The sequence below is a fragment of the Acromyrmex echinatior genome, chromosome 4, assembly GCF_024713525.1.
Source record: "Acromyrmex echinatior isolate Ae372 chromosome 4, ASM2471352v2, whole genome shotgun sequence".
Lineage (NCBI taxonomy): Eukaryota > Metazoa > Arthropoda > Insecta > Hymenoptera > Formicidae > Acromyrmex > Acromyrmex echinatior.
In genome coordinates this window covers 674315-698277 of record NC_141855.1, presented here as the reverse complement: position 1 = coordinate 698277, position 23963 = coordinate 674315, and the positions used below count along the sequence as shown (strand labels likewise).

At 30.9% G+C, this 23963-nt stretch overlaps 4 protein-coding genes across 6 annotated transcripts; 3 read left to right on the top strand and 1 right to left on the bottom strand.

The window, feature by feature from the left end:
• Nucleotides 1-82: 82 nt before the first annotated feature.
• l(2)05287 (WD repeat-containing protein l(2)05287) lies at nt 83-16397 on the bottom strand. Of its 3 annotated transcripts, XM_011058611.2 has the most exons (17): nt 16090-16397; nt 15524-15636; nt 15216-15417; nt 14811-14995; nt 14609-14728; nt 14338-14525; nt 14089-14247; nt 13825-14015; nt 13539-13723; nt 13300-13463; nt 13009-13198; nt 12722-12900; nt 12340-12512; nt 12046-12231; nt 5593-5714; nt 5270-5486; nt 83-2305 (listed from the first exon to the last, which is right to left on the bottom strand). In XM_011058611.2, the coding sequence occupies exons 1-16, from the start codon at nt 16093-16095 to the stop codon at nt 5300-5302; spliced, it is 2550 nt and encodes an 849-aa protein (XP_011056913.2). In that variant the 5' UTR covers nt 16096-16397; the 3' UTR covers nt 83-2305; nt 5270-5299. The 3 variants fall into 3 exon arrangements, with proteins under 3 accessions (XP_011056913.2, XP_011056915.2, XP_087262029.1); XM_011058613.2 differs by lacking the exon at nt 83-2305 and having other exon boundaries at nt 5198-5486; nt 16047-16393; XM_087405903.1 differs by lacking the exons at nt 83-2305; nt 16090-16397 and adding an exon at nt 15908-16004 and having other exon boundaries at nt 5198-5486.
• Nucleotides 2352-9352, top strand: LOC105147530 (Uncharacterized kinase-like protein D1044.1). Its single transcript, XM_011058614.2, has 2 exons — nt 2352-5136; nt 6342-9352. The coding sequence occupies exon 1, from the start codon at nt 3892-3894 to the stop codon at nt 5125-5127; it is 1236 nt and encodes a 411-aa protein (XP_011056916.1). The 5' UTR covers nt 2352-3891; the 3' UTR covers nt 5128-5136; nt 6342-9352.
• Nucleotides 9215-11777, top strand: LOC105147528 (uncharacterized). The gene is made up of 3 exons (XM_087405927.1): nt 9215-9351; nt 9435-9692; nt 10235-11777. The coding sequence occupies exons 2-3, from the start codon at nt 9597-9599 to the stop codon at nt 10337-10339; spliced, it is 201 nt and encodes a 66-aa protein (XP_087262053.1). The 5' UTR covers nt 9215-9351; nt 9435-9596; the 3' UTR covers nt 10340-11777.
• Nucleotides 16398-16588: 191 nt separating the features above from the next.
• On the top strand, nt 16589-23510 carry LOC105147531 (PAX3- and PAX7-binding protein 1). The gene is made up of 16 exons (XM_087405904.1): nt 16589-17197; nt 18022-18200; nt 18880-19039; nt 19294-19393; nt 19514-19671; nt 19785-19867; nt 19958-20157; nt 20256-20445; nt 21281-21404; nt 21550-21738; nt 21831-22030; nt 22106-22256; nt 22348-22543; nt 22626-22824; nt 22980-23098; nt 23202-23510. Exons 1-16 carry the CDS (start codon nt 17026-17028, stop codon nt 23251-23253), a joined length of 2472 nt encoding a protein of 823 aa, XP_087262030.1. The 5' UTR covers nt 16589-17025; the 3' UTR covers nt 23254-23510.
• The last annotated feature ends 453 nt before the right edge of the window (nt 23511-23963 follow it).

Sequence of the window (23963 nt, the reverse complement as noted above, 5' to 3'; positions counted from 1 at the left end):
TGTGATAAATTCTTGACATAATAATAATATTTAACTGATTTTTCAATTAAAATAAGATGCAAGTATTTTAATAGATGACTCATTATTTTTCATTTAAGCAAATCTTTATTATTAATAAAAGAAAGGTTCTACAGAAGAATTGTCTCCATATTGGATTACATAGGAACTAATATTCGAATATCGGGATCGTTGGATCGCAAATGGTAACGCAATTACGCATACACTTCATGTCAGTCACTTCGAATGTCTTCGGGCAATAATTAAAGTTCCATGAAGTGCCTCCGCTCGAATACTCCTCCGCAAGTTTAGCTGGTTTATAGAATCATCGGTGTTGCACGGTTGCATGGATTAATATTCAAAGTGCGGCAAATTGGCTCTTCTCGTTTCACAAGAAAATGGTGGAAGAGATTCACTCGGGTGAACTCAGCAACATCACGTGATGCTTTGTTACCTATTTAACGGCTTCTTTTTTTATGCTATAAATCTCATCGAATATAAAAGTTGAATTTTTTTCGAGATTATACATCACCGGAACTCATCCATTATTTTATCATCAGAACTATTTTCCTCGATGATACTGTCATTTTCAGAGCACTCGTGCTTTACAATAGCACAAGAGAAAAGAAAACAAACAGAATGTATCTGAAAGAACTGTGATAGAATAGTTAAAAGAAAGATACATTAAAGCTTTGTTTTTTCTAGCTACGTTTTCTCTGATTTTTTATACTCGGGCCATTAAAGCCGACGATATCCCAAGGCGTTTTTCAAATACATACACACGCACGCACGCACGCACGCACACTTACACCCTCCTAAATCGTTCCAAATCAATTTATGGTAACGTGAAACAATCGCTACGACATTGTCGACGATTCTTGTTGTGACTCAAGACGAAAATGTTTATAACAATTGTTGTCCTTGTGGAGCAAATTTATGTCATGAAAAATTGCAGAGCTAAAAATTTTACGTAAATAAGCGTAGGTTAAAGAAATACACAAATTTTCATCTGACTTAAATTTTGTACAAGAAAGATGACTATCGTTGAATTTAGTCAACTATCGTCGAATTTAATAATTTTATGTATACGCACACATACGCACACCGTTGAATTTAATAATTTAAATAAATAACAATTTCATGATCTTGTTAAAAATTCATTCAGTCAATCTGTTTTTTTTTGCATATCATATCGCTTGAACGAGTTTCTGAGTTAAAATAAAAATGAGTCCGAAAATTAATTGTACTTCGCCCAGCTAAAAATATACTCCATATGCCGGTCGCATCTGATCATACATCGCACTGGATGTATCAAAAAAGTAATAAAAACATATAATAATTCAATGATAATCTTTATTACATCAAAGAGAGAGAGAGAGAGAGAGAGAGAGAGAGAGAGAGAGAGAGAGCAAGGAGAAAATTTTTTTTTCTTTCTTCTCAAAATATTCGAAACCATATTTCTGATCCACAGACATGTGTTCAAAGATTCGATTGAGGTGCACGTGAACAAACATTCAGTCTGGTAAGAAACATTAATCAGCTAATTAAACAAATTGTAGAAATCAACTTTGTTATACATTTGGATAAAATTTTCTTTTAATCGGCCTATTTACACGATCAAGTGTACGATCGATTGCAAATGTGATCGCAACATGCACATGTATGCTTACTGACGATAATTTAGGTAACTTCCACAAGGTTTATAATTTAGAATATAACCAACTGTCGACATTTCTATTGGGTCAGAATTCGTTGATTTTAATCGTGCAATACATGCTTTTGCAACGAGAGGTCTCCGATATAGCCTTCGATATAAATTCGAAAAAAATTATCCGTTCAATTACTTGTGTGCGATTTATTTTTTACATTTTAAGAAATAATTATTTTAACATCTCTTTTACGTTTCGATGTTCCTAATTTACACTTCGATCTCCATTTTCATTATTTTAAAGAGAGGAAAACGCAATATTTCCATTTCACATTCGTACAGATAAAGATGAGATGTTCGTGCAAGGGTGCGTGCGGAATAACGTTGAATTTCAGTCGCTGTTTGAGAAATATGCGTAGGATATATTGTCTGACAAATTCGCTGCATACAGGTCAAGGAGTGCCGCGCTTTTTTTGTTAACTGCACCATAAAGCACGCAATCTTGTCATCTTGACATCGTCACAAATGAGCCAAGGCTTTCGTCGTGCAGTCGCTAATTAATCATCATTTTGTCTCTGTAAAAACTGATTCAATACAGTTCATTGTTGCAGCGAAAATAAATAATGATTTCATTGATTTTCTATCTTTTTTCAATTTCATCTGAAAAATAAAATAAATCAATTAAACTTCCACAAAACTATAAAAATTGTAACGGCAGTTCGTATTCATATTTTAGTACACTCTAATTTACGTTTTAGTTTTTTTAATTTAATCTAAAAGTTGTCATGTAAAATTCTAGTAAGATACGACTCATATTACTATAATCTTAAATATTTATTATTATACACGAAAAAAAATTTTGGGTTTAATTATTAAAAAAATCTTTGCTAGATCTAATAAAATTATTTTCAGATCTGTATCATATAATAACTAAATTTTTATATACTTCAGCAAAAACCTATTTTTTCCTTGTATATTCAGCAATAATGAAATGCAAATTGGAGGATATCAAAAGATAAAATGCAGTTTTGGATTTCACACGTCTGGATAACAGGTATTTAAAGTGTTGCGATACATAAGTCTGTTGTAGATTTTTATCAAACACTATGACGTTTTCATACCGATGTCTTATCAGCGGACGAACCAGCATCAACGGAAAGATTTATCATAGGTATAAAAGATCTTAGCTGCAGTCTAAAAATATTCTCGTGGAAGTGTGTGTGTGTGTGTGTGTGTGTGTGTGTGTGTGTGTGTGTGTGTGTGTGTGTGTGTGTGTGTGTGTGTGTGTGTGTAGCTTTAAATCTCTGAAACTCAAAATCGTATATTTATGTTCTATCATATTAATATTAAGAATTGAATGACTATTGCAATCGTTTAAACATTCACAGTTTCTATTGAATGTTTTTTTATTTTTTTTTAATCTCAGTTGACAAATAATTTTATTATTAAATATAAGTATAACGACATATAGGATTGTTTCTTTTATTTTTATTTTTAGTGTAAAAAAATACACTTTCATTTTTATATTAAAAAATGAAAATAAGGGGAACAATTTCTAAAGACCTTAATCATGATATATGATGTCAAGATCATGACCCTAAACAACGTTTAAAATGTTTTAAGCATCAATCAAACACCTAGATAATGCTAATTCCGGCGGTACTGTAACTTTCAAATCTTACAACTAAAAAAGTACTTAATGAAAAAATATTTTGTTATGATTTTTTGAAAAACTCTTGAGATAAACTATAAAAATATGTAACAAAAATGAGTTTCCATTTTTAAAAAATCAATGTGACGTTGACCTGATCTTAATGACGTTACTCAAAGTCAAACTAATAAGATTAGTAGTAAATCTTTTTAAATCCTAAAACTATTGTCTAAATATATTTTGAACTGGACCTTATCATGCGAAGATAAAAAGAATATACGAGTGAGGAGTATCTGAGACATCCTGTACAAGAAACAGATGATTTTAACATACATCATCTTAATTTTGTTATATCATTCTGAAAATGTCATGTGATGAAAGCTTTTATCGGAAGATATCTTGATGGAAATATGTTATGTTATATATATATATGCAACAGAATCGGTTGATAAATAAGTAAATATAATGCATCGTCGACATGTATACAACGAGTATATAAAGATGAACCGATTGTCTCGATACTTTCAATTACCCGAAAGTATCGTTTACGGAAAGAACGGTTGTCTGATACGGCGAATAAAAGAATATCTTAAAAATGGAAACCATCAATATCACCAAGAATAATAATATTAACAAATTGTTCTCTTTTGAAGAAGTGAAGGAGATAACAAAACGCGCACTGAGTAATGACACCAATCTAATAGAATACGCTATTCGACCGTACTCCAATGGCAGGCTCGGATATCTCAGCTCTCATTATCGGCTCGATATAATAGCTATGAGAAAAAAGGAAACCATTACTCTTTCATTCTTTATCAAGGCCGTACCTTATGACCTACCCGATTCAGCCGACTACATTATAAAAAAAGGTGTCTTCAAGCAAGAAACAACGTTTTATAGTGTCATAATGCCATTACTTCTTGAAGGATATTGCGGAGAACCATGGGCGGCGATGTGCTACAAAGTAAAGAGCGATTCGATAGTTTTTGAGGAATTAAGTGGTAAGGGCTACTCGATACGGGACAAGTTATTCGATAAGTCACTAATATGTGCGGGTTTAAGCGCTCTCGCGCGAATGCATGCCGCTTCTTTGCTGGCAGAAACTCGTCTTGGCACATCTCTCAACCGGTTGTATCCTGACGCCTTCGTGGAGAGAGGCTATGCTCGAGAAGGAATGACATGGGAGTGGATGCAATCAGGCATCGATGTAGCCGCAGTTGTAGCCGAACGTTTGGGATATGATCCCGATCTGATACGTTCGGTCTGCGAAGAGATATATCATAGTATAAAGCCATCACGCACAAAGACGAACGTGGTTAGTCATGGGGATCTTTGGGCTAACAATCTTCTTTTCAACAACGACGTGCCTCCTAAATGCTTGCTGGTAGACTTCCAATTATTGAGATATTCTCCCTTGGCGCACGATGTAGCACAATTATTGTATCTGTGCACAGACCGGAGCTTCCGAGAAACTTGGGAGAGCACGATGTTGCGTCATTATTATGACACGTTGCAAGAGACTCTGAACATGCATGAAATCCGTGTGCAAATACCTTCATGGTCAGAACTAATTGAAGGTATGGAGGAACAACGTCTAGGCGCCGTTATTGCCACGGTACTCTTCTTTCCTACGGTTTTAATGAACGATAATCTTGCCGCGCAATTAATGAACAATCCGGAATCTTACGTCAAGTTCTATTTTCGAGACAAGAAAGAGTTTGTCCTCTTAAACATGAAGGAAGATCCGATTTATAATAAAAGGATCAATGAAGCTGTCATCGAACTCGCCGAACTTGCCTCACGATTAGACCAATTACCGAAACCATCTTAATTAAATTAGGTATATACTTTATATAATTGATTCGCACGTATCTAAATCTTTTATTAACGTTTCATCACTATACTTTGTATGTCTTTTATATATTTTATTTTACAAGAGATGTATTGTTCAATCGATAATTTTATTATCTTACCATCATAGTTCACAATAATTTTGATACGAATCAAAGAATGTTAGCTTGATCGGGAAATATAGCAGATAGGAAAGACCAGTCGTGACTGGTAAGTTGTGCATTTGTATCTTCATCCATATCTTCTTTCTCATTCGTTGACGTGACCACAGGTTTCGGCGGTAATACTTCGATATCACTTACATCTGAAGCATTGTCCTGACCATCGTCATCGCTATCTCTGAAAATTATAAAAGAATAAATATATACAATGTTTATTCACGTAAAGCAAAGTAACAAAGTCTGACAACTTTAACAAATGTAACATGCACAAGTTTGTTCTGTACCTAGAATTTTCGGCATTTCTGGAATTCTGATTTTTTAACGGTTGTTGTCCTGCCAGCGACAAAATAAATGACGTGCACAGCAGTCTCATCGGTGGCAAAGTATGAGCTGGAACGCTAAGTAACTGAAAAACAAGAACGATGATAAATGTTAAGCGATTGTAAGCGAATATACTGTGGAACCATCGATCAAAAAAAAAAAAAGAAAAAAGAAAAAAAAACATAAATATTAATGGAATGCTTCAGTCACGAGATAGGTTCAAAAGTATATTTGCCACGTATGCGGCACTTGTGACAATCGGTCTGTCAGATGACTGGTTAATTAGTTTTAAAGCTGACACACAGCACACCTCCAAGTGAAATTTGTGCAATTCCTGCAATCTTCTACTTCAGATCTAGGTTGATTCGTCTGTTGCAACCCACACAAATATTCTCCGTAACGTGTACACTTTAGTGACAAATGCGCATATATATGTAATATAGTCGAAAAGTTAAAATACACTTAATTTTGTTAATAAATATCTGCTGCTTGAATAACAAATTTATATTGTTATATTATTAAGTACAATGGTTTTCTTTTTAAATAAATGACTACTTTAAATAATACATTAATTCGCAAAATTATGCAGATTTAGTACTCCTTTAAAAATATTTCAAGGAAAAATCTTTCATTTCATCCCTCACAAGTAGCAATAATTACTGATAATACGATGTATTTAGCTTATATTTGTATTTGGCAATTCTCATTTCAGGATGACGCGATTGTCGGTCAATTTCAAAGAATCATGACTAAATGACGATTAATTTTAAAAAATCATGACGACAATATTCGCAAAGCTGTTCATACGAAAAATGACCGAGATGGTCAGAATATAGCTTATTATCAAGGCAATTACATACGCGTAAAGTCATGTTTATGACATGTGACGCGGTTACTCATAAAGTACTTGCGCATAACAATATGTGAAACGTAAAAAAAGAAGATATTCTGGTCTTATTTTTAAGCGCAAAACCGCTATTTTTAGCGTAGAAAAACATGTCTAACCTTTCCATTTAGTGCGAATGTTTTAGACTATAATTAGTGGATGTCTTACGGTCCAAATTGCAAAAATGATATTAAAAGACTAACATTATTAATTGAAAAATTACACTTAAAGTAGGTATTCTAGATGATCAAATCTTAGGATTCTATAAATTTTGTACTCGACTTAGACTGAAACATATTTGGCCATTTTAATTTAGATAAATATCTAAAATATCTAAAATAAATATATAGAACAATCTCTCGATAATAAAATAACAATGTGGCAAATGAAAGTAACGGCACAGTAATTAGAGCGCCAATTATTAATATATTTAAACTATAAATTTGTTATATTGTATTTAATTTGTATTTGTAATATTGTAATTTTTTTATAATAAACAAAATATCTCGAGAACAATGTATTTTTGAAACAAATATTTCATATATAAGGTCGTAGAATTTAAAGAGAGCCATCAGATGAGTTACTTACATTTTGGATTTAAGGCTCACTTTGAATCCAATAAGGCCCAAATTTTTTTTTTCTAGGAACGCTTATATTTTATTGCAGATTCGTATTCTATGGAACAAAAATAAAGAAATTTGTTCTTGATAATTTTTCACTAAATTTCCTTTAATAGTCGTAAAATAACACTCAAAGTTCTTATTTTGAAATACATACCGGCCAACAAAGACAGGATTAGCGACAATTAGGCCAATAAAGGCAATTTATTTCAATATATAAAAAAAATTGTCTGCTGTTCTTGCCTTCGTTGAGCAATATGTATTTCAAGATAAGAACTTTGAGCACTACTTTGTGCCTATTAAAGGAGATGTAGTGAAAAGTTACAAGAAACAAAAATTCCTTATTTTTTTCTAAATACGAATCTATAATAGATGTTTCTATCGAAACAAAATCACCTTAGACTTTATTATGCCCAAAGTAAGTCTTGAATCCAAAATCTAAGTAGTTTATTTAATAGTCCTTTTCAAATAACTTTTATTTGAAATATTTTTTTTTTTAATGCATTTTCGAAATATTTTGTATCTAAATTAAAACCAAATGTTTCGGTCCAAGTATAAAATCCATAGGATTTTAAGATTTGATCATCTAGAATACATCTATTGCAAACGTGAACTTTCAACTGATAACGTTAATTTTTTCGTATTACTTTTGTAATTTAAGACGTTCCCTTGTTAAAAGTAAATAAATATTGAAGTCATCAATAGATATTAAGAATATAAATAAACTAAAGAAATAAAATAAGAAATTCGTAAATTAAATATAAAATGCTAATAAATTTAAAAAAATTAAAAATATAATGTAATTGTAAAATATCATTACAAAACGTTGGTAGTGGTGTGTCAATGAGACAGATTGATTTAAACTTTGCCCTCTGTACCGGTGTGGCATTTTATTAGTAGGTATCAATCGCAACAATCGAGACGGTCAGCGAAGAAGATAAGACTGTTTTCCTGCTGGCCTGGTTTTACATTTGCAAGCAATCTCAGACAATTCTGCAATAGCGTTTGCTATTTTCGCATCGCGCCAAGGTGTCCTATTGTAATCGATGTGGTGAAATACTTTAAAAATTAAGCGAAATACTTCACCATATTTTTACATATTCGGATAATCGTAAAGCGAATAATTTTTTGTGACGTTTATTTTGCTCGGATTTTGTTCGGATGAAGTCATTTCGACTGTTCCAATATCATGTTACAATATATGTTTCATTCTTTTCAATAATACATTTTTGATGTGATATAATTTGTATTGAGATCGTGCCATATCACTAGATTTATAAACTAGATAAAATTTGAAACTGACTTGACTAAATGATCAAGAAGATGTTCAGATGTCTACCTTTGAACATAAAAAATCATCAAACAATAGATTATTTAATTCAAATGCTATGAAATATTATAAACTTTTTCTCATTTTGACTAATTTTGTCACAAAATATTTCTCCAATGTTCCGAGTAAAATGTTTTAATTAAGATAAAACATCTTGTTACAACGCACATCGTAACAAGTTTGATCACGCAGGTCAATTTTCAAGGACATGCACTTCAAATCTCAAAATGATAATTAAAATCCTGGATGTTTTTAATAAGAATGAACAGCGACAGACGAAGCTACTTTTAACGCGTACATTTTTTATAGCAGTAGAATACGTTACGTCTCGCGCATAACTACTTTCAATAAATTTCTCGATGAGATATTTCTCGAATTTATTTTCGACACGTCAGATTAATTATTCGATACGAATGCGATGCATGTTACATTTGCCCTTATCTGCTTTTTCCAATACAACGCTACCTCACACTGTTCAATTTGCCAGGCCAACTTTCCGCCCACACGAAGAAAAGACGACTTTGTGATAACGCCGTCAAAATAAACTAAAATATATATATACACGTAAGAATATGAATAGGTGCCGAAGCAATAGAGCTCGCAATACAACGATTGTGACGTGAAGCACAGGATTTCCAAGCGAAGTTTTCCTGTTGTTCAGTCGTCCTAAAGGGACAACTAGAACGCCGTGAGAGGGTGGGAGTCTCTATATTAAATCATGGCGAGACTTCTGCTGAAAGCCAGTCGTTCGCGGAGCGTTGGAACACATGAAGGGTCCATCCTGTGTCCTCTGATTGTTATAAGGACTATTAAATATTTTTTCGGCTACTATCTTCTTCGCGTTGGATTGTGTTGGTTCATCGACTTCACGCATTGATAAAAAATTGTAATGGGTAAAACCACTTGACGTAGCTCTGTGGAACATTTTGATGCAGATAAATTTCGATTAATTTGAATTTTTCGCTGAAGGAAGAAATTGTTCGGGAAGAACTTGAAGAGGGATCCGATTGTAATCATTAATCGAGAAAACGGAATAGACTGGAGAGAATTGAGAAAAGAATCCCAAAAAAATCCAGAGTCGAGATCTTCTTAAGCATTCCTATTTCACCGAAACAAAAGCCGGTTTCAAGAATGAAGCTAACTGCGTTAAAATTGATGTCGTGCCTGTTTACAACACTACTACTCGCAGTGATCGCCTTCGGATATCCCGCCAGCAACAGCGAAGCAGTAAGTATCTTTGTATGCGATATCTCGTCAGAGTCGATACTAATATTAAGAATGATACAGTTGAAAATTATACGATTTACCAATTTTAAATCATGGAATTTTGCTGATGTACAAGACATAAATGACGCACAAGCAGAACGTTCCCTTTTCTCGCTGAGCGTCAATTATAAGAAATGCATCTCATATTTTTCTCCATTGTAAGCACGTGGGATGTCGAAAGTACAAGTGGACGTTGGTCATTGAACGGTCCTCGTTAAACTAATCTTTATTTGTCTGAGAATGCAATGATGTGTCCAACCATATTGAGTCGTAGGTGGTACATGATCTTGTAAACAGGAAGACTTTTCGCCAAGATGTCATTAACTTAAACCTTCTCATTGTCAGTCAACTTCGACCTGATTTCGATTAATGTGGTCGGTCATTATGTTAGATAATTTTTTTCCTTCTATTCGCACTTTTATTAATTTCTAACGCACTGGTAATTTTTCAGTCTTTTGTTCACAGTAATCCTAATAATTCTGTTTAAGCTATATAATTTGCAGGCGATCGAGAACATGAGGCAGATTCCACAATGGCATTGTCTCCGCTATAGAAAGTTTGATTTTGTCCGTCGCTGTCGGAATTATCGCTCAGGAAGAAGACACTGACAAATGGACATTCAATATGATCCACGATTGGCAATACATTATGGCAAATTTCGTCGTCCAATCGTGCAGAACATTCCGTTTCAATTCATTAAATTAAATAAATTTAAGTTTATTTAAATAAAATTTAAACATATTAAATTAAATTATATAGAATCCATAAAAGCATTTATGCTGGAAAAAGAATTTAGAATGTTTTTATATCGAAGAAATCTGCATTAAGTGCGACTGATAATCATGATAAGAGAAATATCATATTTTATAATTTTATTTTCATTGATAAATTCTTTATCTGCAGATACAAGGTGTTTGGAAAATAATGATAAATTTTTTGCATAGGAGTAGAATGGACTAAACTGAAAAGAAAGGTCCTCTACCATTTTGCAATTTTCGCAAAATATTGTTGAGTTAACAAAATATTAATTGCTAAAAATTGCCAAAAATCTTCAGTCATTTTTTACTCAAATACAATACTATCAACTTTACAGATAAATTGCAAGAAATAAAAATTGTTTATTTTCTTTTCATAGAATTTTAACTCTAAGAATTTTTTTAGAATTTTTTCAAAATTTTTTAATACTGTATTTTCTCATGTTGTTAAAAATGCAGTACTAAAAGATTGATAAAAAATTCTGAAAAAATTTGTAAAGTTCTATGAAAAGAAAATAAACAATTTTCGTCTCTTGCAGTTTTTCTGTAAAGATGATAAAAAAAATTATTGAAGACCAATTTTCGGCAACTTTTAGCAATTAATATCTTGTTAATTATTGCGAAAATTGAGAGCGAGTGTAGCAGAGTAAACAGCGCACTGATCTGCTAGCTGTGCTAGAGATCCCAGGTTCGATTCTCGGTAAAACCAAAATATTTTCATACACTCTCGGAAGGAAGCGGCAACCCACCGAGATTATCCTTGCCAAGAACATTTCTCTAAACAAAAACTTTGTCGTTCGAAATCGATATTACTGTAAATCCCGTATGAACTACGACCGGTGTGCATGACCAGCATGCGTACCACAGGCATATGAGAGAAGTCATCACGCTCAGACACGAGCAGCAGGACTAAAGAGATTGCAAAAATTGCAAATGGTAGAGGACTTTTCTTCTCAGTTTAGTCCATTCTACCCCTATAAAAGATTTATTATTATAATATTTTCCAAACACCCATATATATATATGTATGAAATTTTCAAAAGACTTCTGTTTTCATGCCTATTGATTTTAAATTTTACATGAGATATGCAAAAAAAATATTAAAATGAATTTTTATATTATCTTTTATAGAATATGTATAAATAATTCATTTGTTATGTCTTATTTTCCTTGTTTATATTTACTACTTTAGCTTAGTAAACTCTTATTTATTTTGTAAATTGTCTCAGTTTGTTTACTTAATAAATTTGATCTCAAATATAATAAAATTTTTTTATATTTTCCAAATAAATTTTTTTATTGGCATACTAATTGTAAAAATATTTGCTGACAGAAGAAATTTATCAAAAATCCTAAAAGTCGCAAATATTTCAATTTTATCATGCCATAACATCATAAAATATAAATTACAATATACTATTTCAAATTGATTTTAATTATAATATATTTATTTCATAAAAATGTTTTCTAATTTCTAAGTTTTAGAAAATTTATATATAAAGAATGCGACTTGAAGGAATCTTTGCATAAAAATTTTCGAAACGCAAAATTTTACTTACTTCTTGTATCATTCCTTTTGCTGGTATGCCAAGATGTTCATGAACTTGCGCGACAGTTGGCTCTTTGCTCGAAGACGTTTGAGTCGCGATAAAGTTGGAGAAGGCGGTCAATGGCATAGTTCCTTTGTCTGAAATAATCTCTAAAGAAACATTCGCTTCAGATTCTGGCTCCAATGTGAGCAATTCCTAAACAGAGAGTACAATAATAGATAATAAAATATAAATATATTTACATATTAAATTAATTCAAACATTATACAATTAGATATAAATTTATTTAATCTAAAAATGTACCTGATTTGAATCCAAAAAGAATAATTGTGATTTTCGTTGCCATTGGCCAAAAGAAGGATTACGTTTTTCCTGTAGATGAGGTACGAAAGTAGCCGCTAATATAGAACTGGTACTTTCAATAAGGCACGTTTTCTTATAAATGAGTGTTGCACTTTGTGGTGTAAACACATATACTAAAAACAAATGAATTATTTTCTTTCTATTAAAACATAATAAAATAAGATAAAAAATATAAGAAAATATACATAATGAGATGTGATTATAAGATTGTTGTATGACAAAAAAATAACATATATATATATATATATATATATATATATATATATATATAACTATATTAAATATATATAATAAAAAGGCATTTATATATTGTATAGCATACATGAATTGTCAGATGTAAATGCTGCCATGTATGTAGATTTTAAGTCGCATGTAAGACTCACGACGTTCAAGGGTACACTCCATGTTATAGCAAGAGTTAAAATATTCCAAACTGTTATGTGCTGCTGAGACACAACCACAACAAGATGACAGGCCTCGTGTTTGCCGAATTCTATTCGTCTATTGTAAACATTTTACAATTATGCCTTTATAAATGATCGTTTTCCATGTTTAGCTAAGAATGTACTTATTAAAATAGTTATATATTTTATTTTTCTTATAACTTACGATATTGGTTCATTATACTGAGAATGTGTAAGACTTGATTTTAATTCGCAAGCTTCGGGCAGCCATAAAGTTAAGGTAGAATTAAAACCAACAGCTAATAATGAACCATCAACTGAAAAACCCGCATCTGTAGCAGCTAAATTGCGATAGTCTCCAACTCCGTAACAATACCAGTGTTTTGTCTCTTTATCTATAATAAATATAATTATAACAAATAATGATATACATACATTTCGCTAAATTTTAATGAAGCTATTTTATTATACAAAATAAATAATTAGATATATGTACTTTCTACAATGGACGATTTTCTCAAATTCCATAATTTAAATTTATTATCTCTCCCAGTGGTAATAGCTAACCAATCTCCATCGTCAAATGTCGTATCTGGTTGAAAATGTAATGCATTTATTCCATTTTCATGAGGTAATTCAATGGATGTATTTAATATAAATCTAGAATGTTGATAAGTTATATATATATATTGGTATTGCAGTGTTCTAACAAATATAAAGTTTATATATATTTACATTTGCTTTTTCAAATCGTAGAACCAGAATTTTAATCTAACTTCTATAGATGAAATTTTATCATTTCGTTCTTCAACTGTTGCCATCCATGTACCATCATGATTTAGAGCTATTTTTGTAACTTCTGTATTTACAATAATTACATCACGTTCTTGAGTCAAAAAATTTTGAGCAGTTATATTAATCTGAAAAATTTGTGAAAGATTTATCAGTTTTTTATTTAAACTTATTTATTTAAATTTTCTTTTTACATTGCTTTGCTTTTAATATGTAATAATCTACTTACATTGTACAACAGATTCTTTGTATGAATGTTATAAAATTGTACATGTCCAGTACGACTATTTAGAACAAGACTACCTGTTCTTGGGTCAACGATAAGCCCCGCAGGAAATAGATCTTTGGACGAAGCAACACCCCACGTAAAGTTTTGTATCACTGATGTTAATTTTCTTTGAGGATTTACAATAACAATACCTTATAGTGAAAACATAATTAGTCGTCATAAACTCGTTATATTAATTCGAATTTTCATGATAAAAAATTTTACCATTATCTAAAGTCGATACAGCAACATATAAATTATCTGGTGCAATAGTAAGATGTTTAATAGGCGCCGGTAATCGTGGAAGGAATGAATTATGTTGGGGATTTGCTAAAGTCCATTTTACTAATACACATTCACCACCACCTGTATACATATGGCCACCTGTAAAACAAAAAAATGTGTTATATCGTACCATTAAATTACTGCTTTATGAAAAATATTTTGCGAATATAAATTTTCAACACCTATTACCTGACTTGCTAAACACTATTTCTGTAACCGGTAATGTATGCCAGTGAAAAATAGCTGTATATGGTCTAGTCTGGAATAAATTTCTCCATACTAATACACGACCTGTAGAATCTCCGGTAGCAACACATTCTTCTTCTGGATGTCCCGCTATGCAAGTAGGTACTCTACCAGTTTTACCAGTCTTGTGCCTACATCAAAATTAAGTATTTAAAATATATAATATTCTATCACACAAATATAAATAATTACACATAATCCCAAAATATTTTACATTGTATCAACTAAATTTCTAGCTGGATTTAATATATGTAAATCTGTATCATGTACAAGTGCTATTAAATTCTCTCCATAATTCCCAATTATATCAGTATAATACTCTTGTGACTTGGTCCTAAAAAAAATAGATGATAAATTATCAAAAATTATGCAACTATCAAACAAAACTTAATAGAAAAAAAATAAAAAATATTTACCAGATATATATTGATTTTATAAATGTTCCAGTTTCTATATCAAATAAAAGTACATATATTTTATTTCCACAATCAGAGAGATGAGTTATTAACGTTTGACATATTTCGTTTCCCTGAGCTGTTCTGTGTTTTACAATGTGAAAGGTTTTAATTTTTGCTTTGTCATTTGCTAGAAATTTTAATTGCTGTAAAAATATAAACACAGTATCATTTAATATCTACAAAGTTATAATAACAACAAAGAAATTAATTAAGAAATCAAAGAGTTAAAAGTTAAAAATCCAAATATATGAGTATATTAAAAATTAATAACAAGTACACATATATTATATAATTTGAATATATATTAAAGATTATAAATAAAAGAAACATTAGCAAACAAAATAACGTTATCTAAGCTCTTACTAATTTCTTAGTAATTATTCCACTTTGGCAATTCCAGAAATACAATTCGCCGTTTTCAGTACAACCAATAATAACGCTGACGTTATCTGGATGCGGTATTACTCCGGCAATTCTGTAATCCAAGGGTTCAAACTCTCGTACAAAGTCTCCCGTTTGCGTACTGTATACCCTTATGACATTCTTCCACACTATGTACAGAGTTCTGAAAAGCAAAATATCCATTGCACATTGATAGCTACATATAATGTCTGACTAAAACCTCAAGAAAATGAAATAAAACTTGAAATAGAAACTAAAATTAAACTTACTCTCCATCGCTAGAAAACAGTGGGCGTTGATCAATTATACTTCCACCACCTTTCCTCTTCACGACCATATTTCCATCGCCTTTCATCTTTACAGTCATATTTCCACCGACTTTCTATATAATTTGGGATTATGTGTAATTATATATATATATTAGGTGTTGGAATTAATTCGTAGCGTTTTTTAATGAAAGAATGTTATTTATTTCACATGAGCATTAAAAAATACATTAATGAAAGTACTTCCCATCACTTGTAAAACGCTACGAATTAATTCCAACACCTAATATATATATATATATATATATATATATATATATATATACAAATGTCAAAATGCAATTTAAATTGTTCATAAACTCTAATTTTATGGATATAAGCGTTAACCTTGCTAAGCTAAACAATTCACCGCAAGTTACATTTGTATTCATGAGATTAAAGTTTTGTTTTTTTTTTCAAACAATTTCAATTGTATTTTGACACTCGTATACACATAAAATGTTTAAAATTACATAAATATATTTACTTAAAAATTATATAAATAAAATTTCTAGTTTAAACATTTTAACCTCCATATATGCAGGTACATATATATCTACACAGCCAACATGCTCCACATGGTTTGGTAGGTGCAGGTAGGTGCACAATACTTCACTTTTTTTTTTAAAGGATGTGATCTATTAACGTTGCAAATGCTTCGTTAACTAGTTAATAGAAAGAATTTTACAAATTGATTGAAAGAATTTGCTTCAAAGCACTTGTAACATGAATTACGTGGAATATTACATCCCAACTGTCCAGACTGGGAATAGAATGGCTGGACAAAATCAGACTTTACTAATTAAAGTTTCCTTTTTCCGTTCTATTCTAAATTATTATACAAAATTATCGTTATATATATTTTTATTATTTAAAGTACTGAGAAATATAAATATTTTATTTTTTAATAATAAAAATATAGCCCAAATATTCCGAAAACCGGAATATAATTCTCAATCAACTCCAATTAACTTAATCGGTAAATTAAGTGTCAACCGTGATTGGTCAATTCTGCTGAACAGTAAATGCGATTGGTCAGTTCCAATGTAACAATCGGTCGATTAAGTCAATCGGAGTTCGTAAAAATGGTCGCGAAACTGTCCGAACGAACGAATCACTCTCTGCCGAAACTCATCGGAAAAAAAAGCGTCGCCATTGCAAAGCGATGGTAGTGTCCTCTCGCGATCATTATAATTTACTTTTGTGCCGTTTAGCCTCATCCTCATCGGATGGCTGCATCTGCCCACTTATGTATTCGAGTGTTTGTAAAGATTTTCAATATTGCACGTCGCGGATCCGTTGATATTTGCGAAGTGATATCGCGCGTACGTTCCAGTTAATTACGGTTCAACGATTCAATTTCCCGTAATGCGACACGTGTCGCTTTTCAGCTCGCGTCTTTAACAACCAAGTTCGAGCAGCGGTTGTTCCGTACCCTGTTGTCGAGGAGCAACGTTGCAACGATAATGTCATTATTCAACAAGCCGAAGCGGAACATACGCCGACGTCCTTTCGACGATGAAGATGAGGATAATGAGAACAGAATGGAGGTGGAGGACGCGCAGCCGGTCAAAGTTAAAACGAAGAAGGATAAACCAAAGCAGACGCGCCTCAGCTTTGGAGAGGAGCTGGAACAAGGTGTTTATACACACATCTTTGCATATGTAATATGTGTGTGTAATTAGTGTGTATATGAGTAACCTGTTTTATATTTGCCTGATTTCAAATATCAGGTGCTTTCTAGCAACATTAGGTCTGTTTATTTATTCCTGCATTAGATTGCATTTATTCTCTTTCTCGCTTTTGCCAAATATCAAACATACCTATTTTACTTTAAGTTCCAAAAGTGTATACTAGTTCAGCTATAGAAAATAGACTTAGTGTAATACAAGGTTTGTTTGCGTCGCAGATCCCAGTTTGCTCCAGTATGTCCTATCATAGCTCCTACTTACTTCAATATACTCATTGGAATCAATAGGAGTATGTAATGTGAACAAATCTACAATGAACGAACCTACAGTGAATCATTTTACCTTTGCTTAACATTGGCAAATAACAAAAGGCCTGTTATTCTTTTAACTTTAGGACTGAACTTCTTACATGGTTCATCTTCTTTTTCTTTTCACATTAGAGAGAAAAAGGCAAAAGATAATGCAGAAAATTTAGTTCTAGGATATGGAAAAAAAACAGACCTAAAGATGTAATGATTTATTGTGTTACACTATGTTCATCTGTTCGTTGCTGGAAAGCATCCACAATTTGAATGATAATGTGGTGCTACTTGCTCATAGAATGAGCCTTACAGGGATAATCAATAGTAGGACAATCTCTTTAATATCAATATAATTTTATTTTAGACAAATATTTACACTAACAGATGCTGTTTCTTCCAAATCTATTACCAAGTATTGAAAAATATACTGCATATTTAGATTTAAATTAAACTTTGAAATAAATTACAGGGGACGACGGAGAAGTTTTTATAGTCAAGAAATCGTCGAGGAGCAAAAAGCTGATGAAACAGCTAGATCACGAAAGGAGAAAAAAGAAAGGTGAAGAGAAAATGCAAGTGGACACTGAGCAAGCGAATAAATCCATTAAGCAGGAAAAAGATTTAGAAATAAAGACAGATGATCTAGTAGTAAGCTATCTCTATGATGTTTTATTATTATTAGCATTTCTTCCATTTAAGTAATTTATCAGTTAACATAGAAGATTTTTTATGTCTCTCCCTAATATGTTGACTAATGTTTCAAGATTTGGAACAACTGTGGGAGTACAGCCCAAGGAGACATTATTTAAATGTCGTTTCTTATATGATAATAATTTACGTGTATACTTTATATGTATCAAGTAATTTTTTAATAAAAGTTAGAGTTAATTATTTTAATAAAAATGTTCTTTTAATTGTTAAATTTAGTCACATAAATTTATATATTTGATTGGAATATTACTTTGTCTAATGATTTTTATTTTATCAGTTATGTGTGCCAAAAAATGAATAATGCTTAAATTATAAATATACAAAGATTGTGTTCTAACTTAACTTATTTAAAATTTTAATAGTTTATTATTTCTCTTTAGTGTATACATACTCAAATCAATTTGAAAGCTTTACAACTTAATGATTCTTAATGATGATTCTTAATGAATATATTTGTATCTTTGTTATTTTATTGGGTTAATAGAAATATGTTCGGATATTTTAATTTCGAAATATTGTATTTCAAAATTTATGAATATTCTATTCGTAAAAATTTTGAATTTTTTTGTTTAAAACTGTGTATCTTTACTAAACAAAATATAATCTTTATTGCTAGGTTAAAATAAAAAACACAGGACCTCTGATTTTAAACGGACGAGCTGCATTGGCAGCAGGAAAAGATGACTATACATCGGGTGAGGAGGAAGATGAACCTTGCAGTCACAAATTTAGGAAAAATACAGATAAAGCTGAAACTGTAAAAATACTTCTTGAGAGTACGTAATTCAGATGATGCATATAAGTTATGATGTTGTTAAATCATTACTAGAATTCATATAATTAATAAAATTGCTATGTATATATTTAATAATTCATATCTTTGACAAAACAAATGAAAAATGAAGTATTAGGTTTTGTTATTATATCTAAGCAGCATTACAAAATATATATTATAAATATATATTATAAAACTAATATTTAAAAATTAATATATTTTTTAATTGTTTTATAATCTCTTGATATCAACCAGGTGGATGTATACCTGATGCAGCTATGATTCATGCAGCGAGAAAACGCAGACAGAAAGCAAGAGAATTAGGAACCGATTACATTCCTATTGAAGAGCAGAGGTAGCACAATTCGTTCTTAAGATTATATAATGGACGACTTGTGAATTTTCTGTTATATTATAATAATTAATATATTAATATAATTATTGTAATGATATTACAATAAATTTATTTTTATAGCGATGACAAGGGCAAGTCAAGACTAATACGAGAGGAAGACCATGATCGAAGTGACGATGATGATTCTCAAGATCGACTAGACATGACTGTCAACACTGAAGCACGTGATAAAGAAAAAAGGAGAGAAGCATTTCTTGCTTCTCAAGTTCCATTAAAATGTGAGTTTTTATATATAATAATTAACTTTAAGTATAGCGTATATCTAGTTAAAAAATTTTAAGATATTTAATAATAAAAAGTAACACAATTTTGAATACATTTTTTAATTTAGTTTCAGATAATGAAAGTGAGCACGAAAACGAAGAAGAAGAATGGGAAGCTCAACAAATACGAAAAGGTGTAACCGGTGCTCAGGTAAAGTTTATTAATATACCATGAGATTTAGGATTAAAAAATATATACATAAAGCAATGTGTTAAATACCTGAAATATTTTTACATGCAGATTGCAGCAGCACAGCAAGATTCTATGTTGCAACAACAATATACAATGGGCATGAATGTTAATCAAATAATTGGGTCTGGTGTACCTTTAGAAATGGTATTAATGCCTGCACCACCACCGCCACCATCTATTCAACCACCAGATCCAACAAAAATCGTACCTGTTACTCCGCAAGAAGTTGTAAACAGGATGCGCACAAGGTTCCATATTTCTCCAAACATGTTTCGGGCTTTTTATACAATAAAAAAATTAAGCTAATTAATGCTAATTAATTAAATATAATAATTATAATTTAAAGGTTGGACAATTTGAAAGAGGTGCATAGACGGCATCAGCAAGATCAGGAGCGTTTAGAAGGAGAATTACAACAAACCATAAAAGAATTGGACGAAAGTGAAGTTCGTACGCCGCATTATGCACAACGCTTCAGATATTACCAAGAGTTGCGTGGGTATGTCACTGACTTGGTAGAGTGTCTTGATGAGAAGGTGGGTTGATACGCTGTCACGTTTGATTTATGTGCACTGGGTTTTATCGTACAGTATGTGGCTGAATAAAAATTCTTCAGTCCCAGTAAAGTACCAACGATTTTAATAAATCTTGTTTTAATAAATTTTGATATCTGAGGTTTATGTTTCTGATTATAAATTATATATATTGAAAACAATTGAATCATTTAATATAATGATCAAATTATCATACTTTTATTATAATATTTCATCTTATGAATGTAAAATACATACAGTGAAAGAAAAGAAATTATATGATTTAAAATTATATTTGGTATGATGTCAAATAGTAACGAAAGTCCAGAAACTTTAAATTGCAAAAGATTCAAGATACATTACTTAAAAAACTGAAACAATATTTGTTTCTCTTTTATCCAGAGCTTTTGATAAATAAAATAAAAGGGAGATAAAATCTTTTAAAGTAATAACTTACTGATTCGACTATTCGTAAAATAAAAAGAATGCATATATATCGCACATATACATGTTTCCATTGCCGGGGGTCATTATCTTCTCTGTATTATATGCTATTTTGATATACATTTTATAAAGATAAATATCATACAAGTGATTAATAAATTAATTTGACTGTGGTAAGTAAATTGATGTCTAATCTAGTCTTTATTTTTAATGTGTGAACATTTGTCACGTTGAAGAATTTTTTATGTAATTCATGAAACTATCGATTATCAAACAAATTAATGATTTTTAAGCATTATTATTATCATAAAGCCATTCAGTTTAGACATCATCAGTTTTATTACAATAGAATATGATTCATTGAATCACATTAAATGTATAATTCTTTTGTTAGCTTCCCCTGGTCATCGACTTGGAGCAACGCTGGTTAGATCTATATGGTGAACGTTCAGTCGAATTGATGGAACGAAGACGACAAGACACGAGAGATCAGGCGGAAGAAATAACTACTACAGCAAGTCAGTACATTTCCATTTTAGTGTAGAGAATATAATTGATAGAACTTAGTATATTGAGGACGCTTGATGATCTTATATATATATTCCAGAGATTTTACTGAAAGATTTCGCAACACAAATTCTATAATTTTTTTTTGTTTTGCAGGAGGTCAAGCCATGAGAAGAGGACCAGAAGTAGAAATACACGTACGACGAGCTACAGAGAGAGAAGGTAGAAGAGCCCGTCGTAGAAGAGCAAGAGAATTAGCATCAAATATTCCAAAGCACATTGATGGCATGTCTAGTGACGACGAAGTTACTGAGCAACAAAATCTTGTATTTAAGCAAGCGAAAGGTAATAATCAACTTTATATTTCGATTTCATAAAAGTTCATATTTACATTTTTAATATATAATTTTTATGATAACATTTTTATTTTATTACAGATGAAATCGATAATAATTGTAAAGATATATTTTCTGATGTTATGGAAGAATATTGTACAGTACGTGGTATCCTTTCAAAATTCGAGTCATGGAGAGAAACAGACATGGATGCCTACACAGAAGCTTATGTATCGTTGTGTTTACCTAAAATTATTTCGCCTATTATCAGATTACAACTACTTACTTGGAATCCGATTATGGTATTTTGTTCACTTTTTCCATCAATAAAAGGAATCTTAATCATACTTGTAATTAATATCTGATTATTTTTACAGGAAAGCGCTGATCTAGAAAGAACAAAGTGGTATAATACATTACTTCTGTACGCTTTAGATAGTAAAGAGACAGAAGAATCATTGAAACGAGATCCAGATGTTAGATTAATACCATCCACAATTGAAAAAATTGTGATACCAAAATTGACATGTAAGAGTGATATAAGGATTATCTTTATAATGCTATTTGTAAAACTACAAGTAGAAATGAAATAATTCTATTTTATGTTAATAATTTTTAGCTATTATTGAAAAGATATGGGATCCAATGTCAACGTCTCAGACGTTACGTCTCGTTGGAACTATAAATCGATTGATAAAGGAATATCCTAATTTAAATGATAGCAGTAAACAGTTAGAAACTTTATTCAACGCTATTTTAGATAAAATTAAAGCTGCGATTGAAAATGATGTTTTCATACCTATTTTCCCAAAACAGTCAGTATATTCAGTATATAATTAAATTGATATCTCGTATAATTACGTTATTCATTGCTTCTAACATAAATTAACATTTCAGAGTTTGGGATACAAAACATCAATTCTTCCAAAGACAATTTGCGATGGCTGTTAAATTATTGCGCAATTTATTAAGTTGGCAAGGTATTCTTGGGGATATACAGTTAAAAAATTTGGCACTTGGTTCGCTTTTGAATCGTTATCTGCTCGCTGGATTACGCGTTTCTTGTCCAACTGACGCTTTATTCAAGGCAAACATGGTATATCATATTTAACATTAAAATATAATCAGGAAACATGGTAGTGTCTTGGCGCTAAGACAAGCGCAGTAATAAATACTACATCATAAAGGATATTTTTAGTGCTTTAATTTTATTCAGTTACAACAAATAAAATGTTTATCAATGTTTGTTAGATTATGAGTACGCTACCAAGAGCATGGCTGCAAGGAGAAACTATTGAACACCTCAAAATGTTTGCCACACTTATTCAACAACTTAGCGAACAATTGGATCAGGCAAACCCTGCACATAAGTAAGTATAAATAATGTTTGTCGCAATCAACAAAATGTTTTATTATTTTGTAAATTGAGCAAGACATATAAACTCTTTTTAAAATGAAATTTGTGTGTTATAGTGAAGCCTGGGAATACGCCAAGTCCATTTTGAAAATAATTAAACCCTTATAATATGTTGATTATTATATGTATGTGTCAGTAATATTTTGTCCAATTTTTTGCTTTTAGTATCTATATGCTTGTTGATAGATTTTATACATATAACGTATAATAGGATTCTGTACATGATGCATTACAGTAAATTGTCAAATGTATAATATATGAAGATACAATTTTGTATAGTAATAAACTAAATAAGACAACTCATGACATGATATACTTCCCGATTGTACATAATAGATAAGCCAAAAATAAATCTGTAAATAGTACACTCGTAAATATTCGAGCCTTGCCTTTAAAAATAATAGTTACGATAATTGAAAAAATATCCAATTCCTATATCAATAAAATATGACATTCTCTAAGATATGTAATTTGACAAATTTATAATAAAAAAGTGATATATGTATTTCGAATTAATAAACACATGCTTTTCGAGTTGTTTCTGAAACTAATACAAATAATAAAGCATTTATATATCAAGCGTAAAATAATTAGAAATTCTTTCACCTTTTGTTCACGATAATTAACAAAATAATCGTCAAAGAGAAATGAAAAAGAAATATATTAGGTGTTGGAATTAATTCGTAGCGTTTTACAAGTGATGGGAAGTACTTTCATTAATGTATTTTTTAATGCTCATGTGAAATAAATAACATTCTTTCATTAAAAAACGCTACGAATTAATTCCAACACCTAATATAAACATTAAACATCTTTTA

Excerpts from the sequence above, each read along its gene's own strand:
- LOC105147531 (XM_087405904.1), top strand. The coding sequence starts at position 17,026 with ATGTCATTATTCAACAAGCCGAAGCGGAACATACGCCGACGTCCTTTC. Across the intron at positions 19,040-19,293 it reads TGTAAAAATACTTCTTGAGA|GTGGATGTATACCTGATGCA; the intron begins GTACGTAATTCA and ends GATATCAACCAG. Across the intron at positions 21,405-21,549 it reads AGAAATAACTACTACAGCAA|GAGGTCAAGCCATGAGAAGA; the intron begins GTCAGTACATTT and ends TTTGTTTTGCAG.
- LOC105147528 (XM_087405927.1), top strand. The coding sequence starts at position 9,597 with ATGAAGCTAACTGCGTTAAAATTGATGTCGTGCCTGTTTACAACACTA. Across the intron at positions 9,693-10,234 it reads CCGCCAGCAACAGCGAAGCA|GCGATCGAGAACATGAGGCA; the intron begins GTAAGTATCTTT and ends TATAATTTGCAG.
- LOC105147530 (XM_011058614.2), top strand. The coding sequence starts at position 3,892 with ATGGAAACCATCAATATCACCAAGAATAATAATATTAACAAATTGTTC.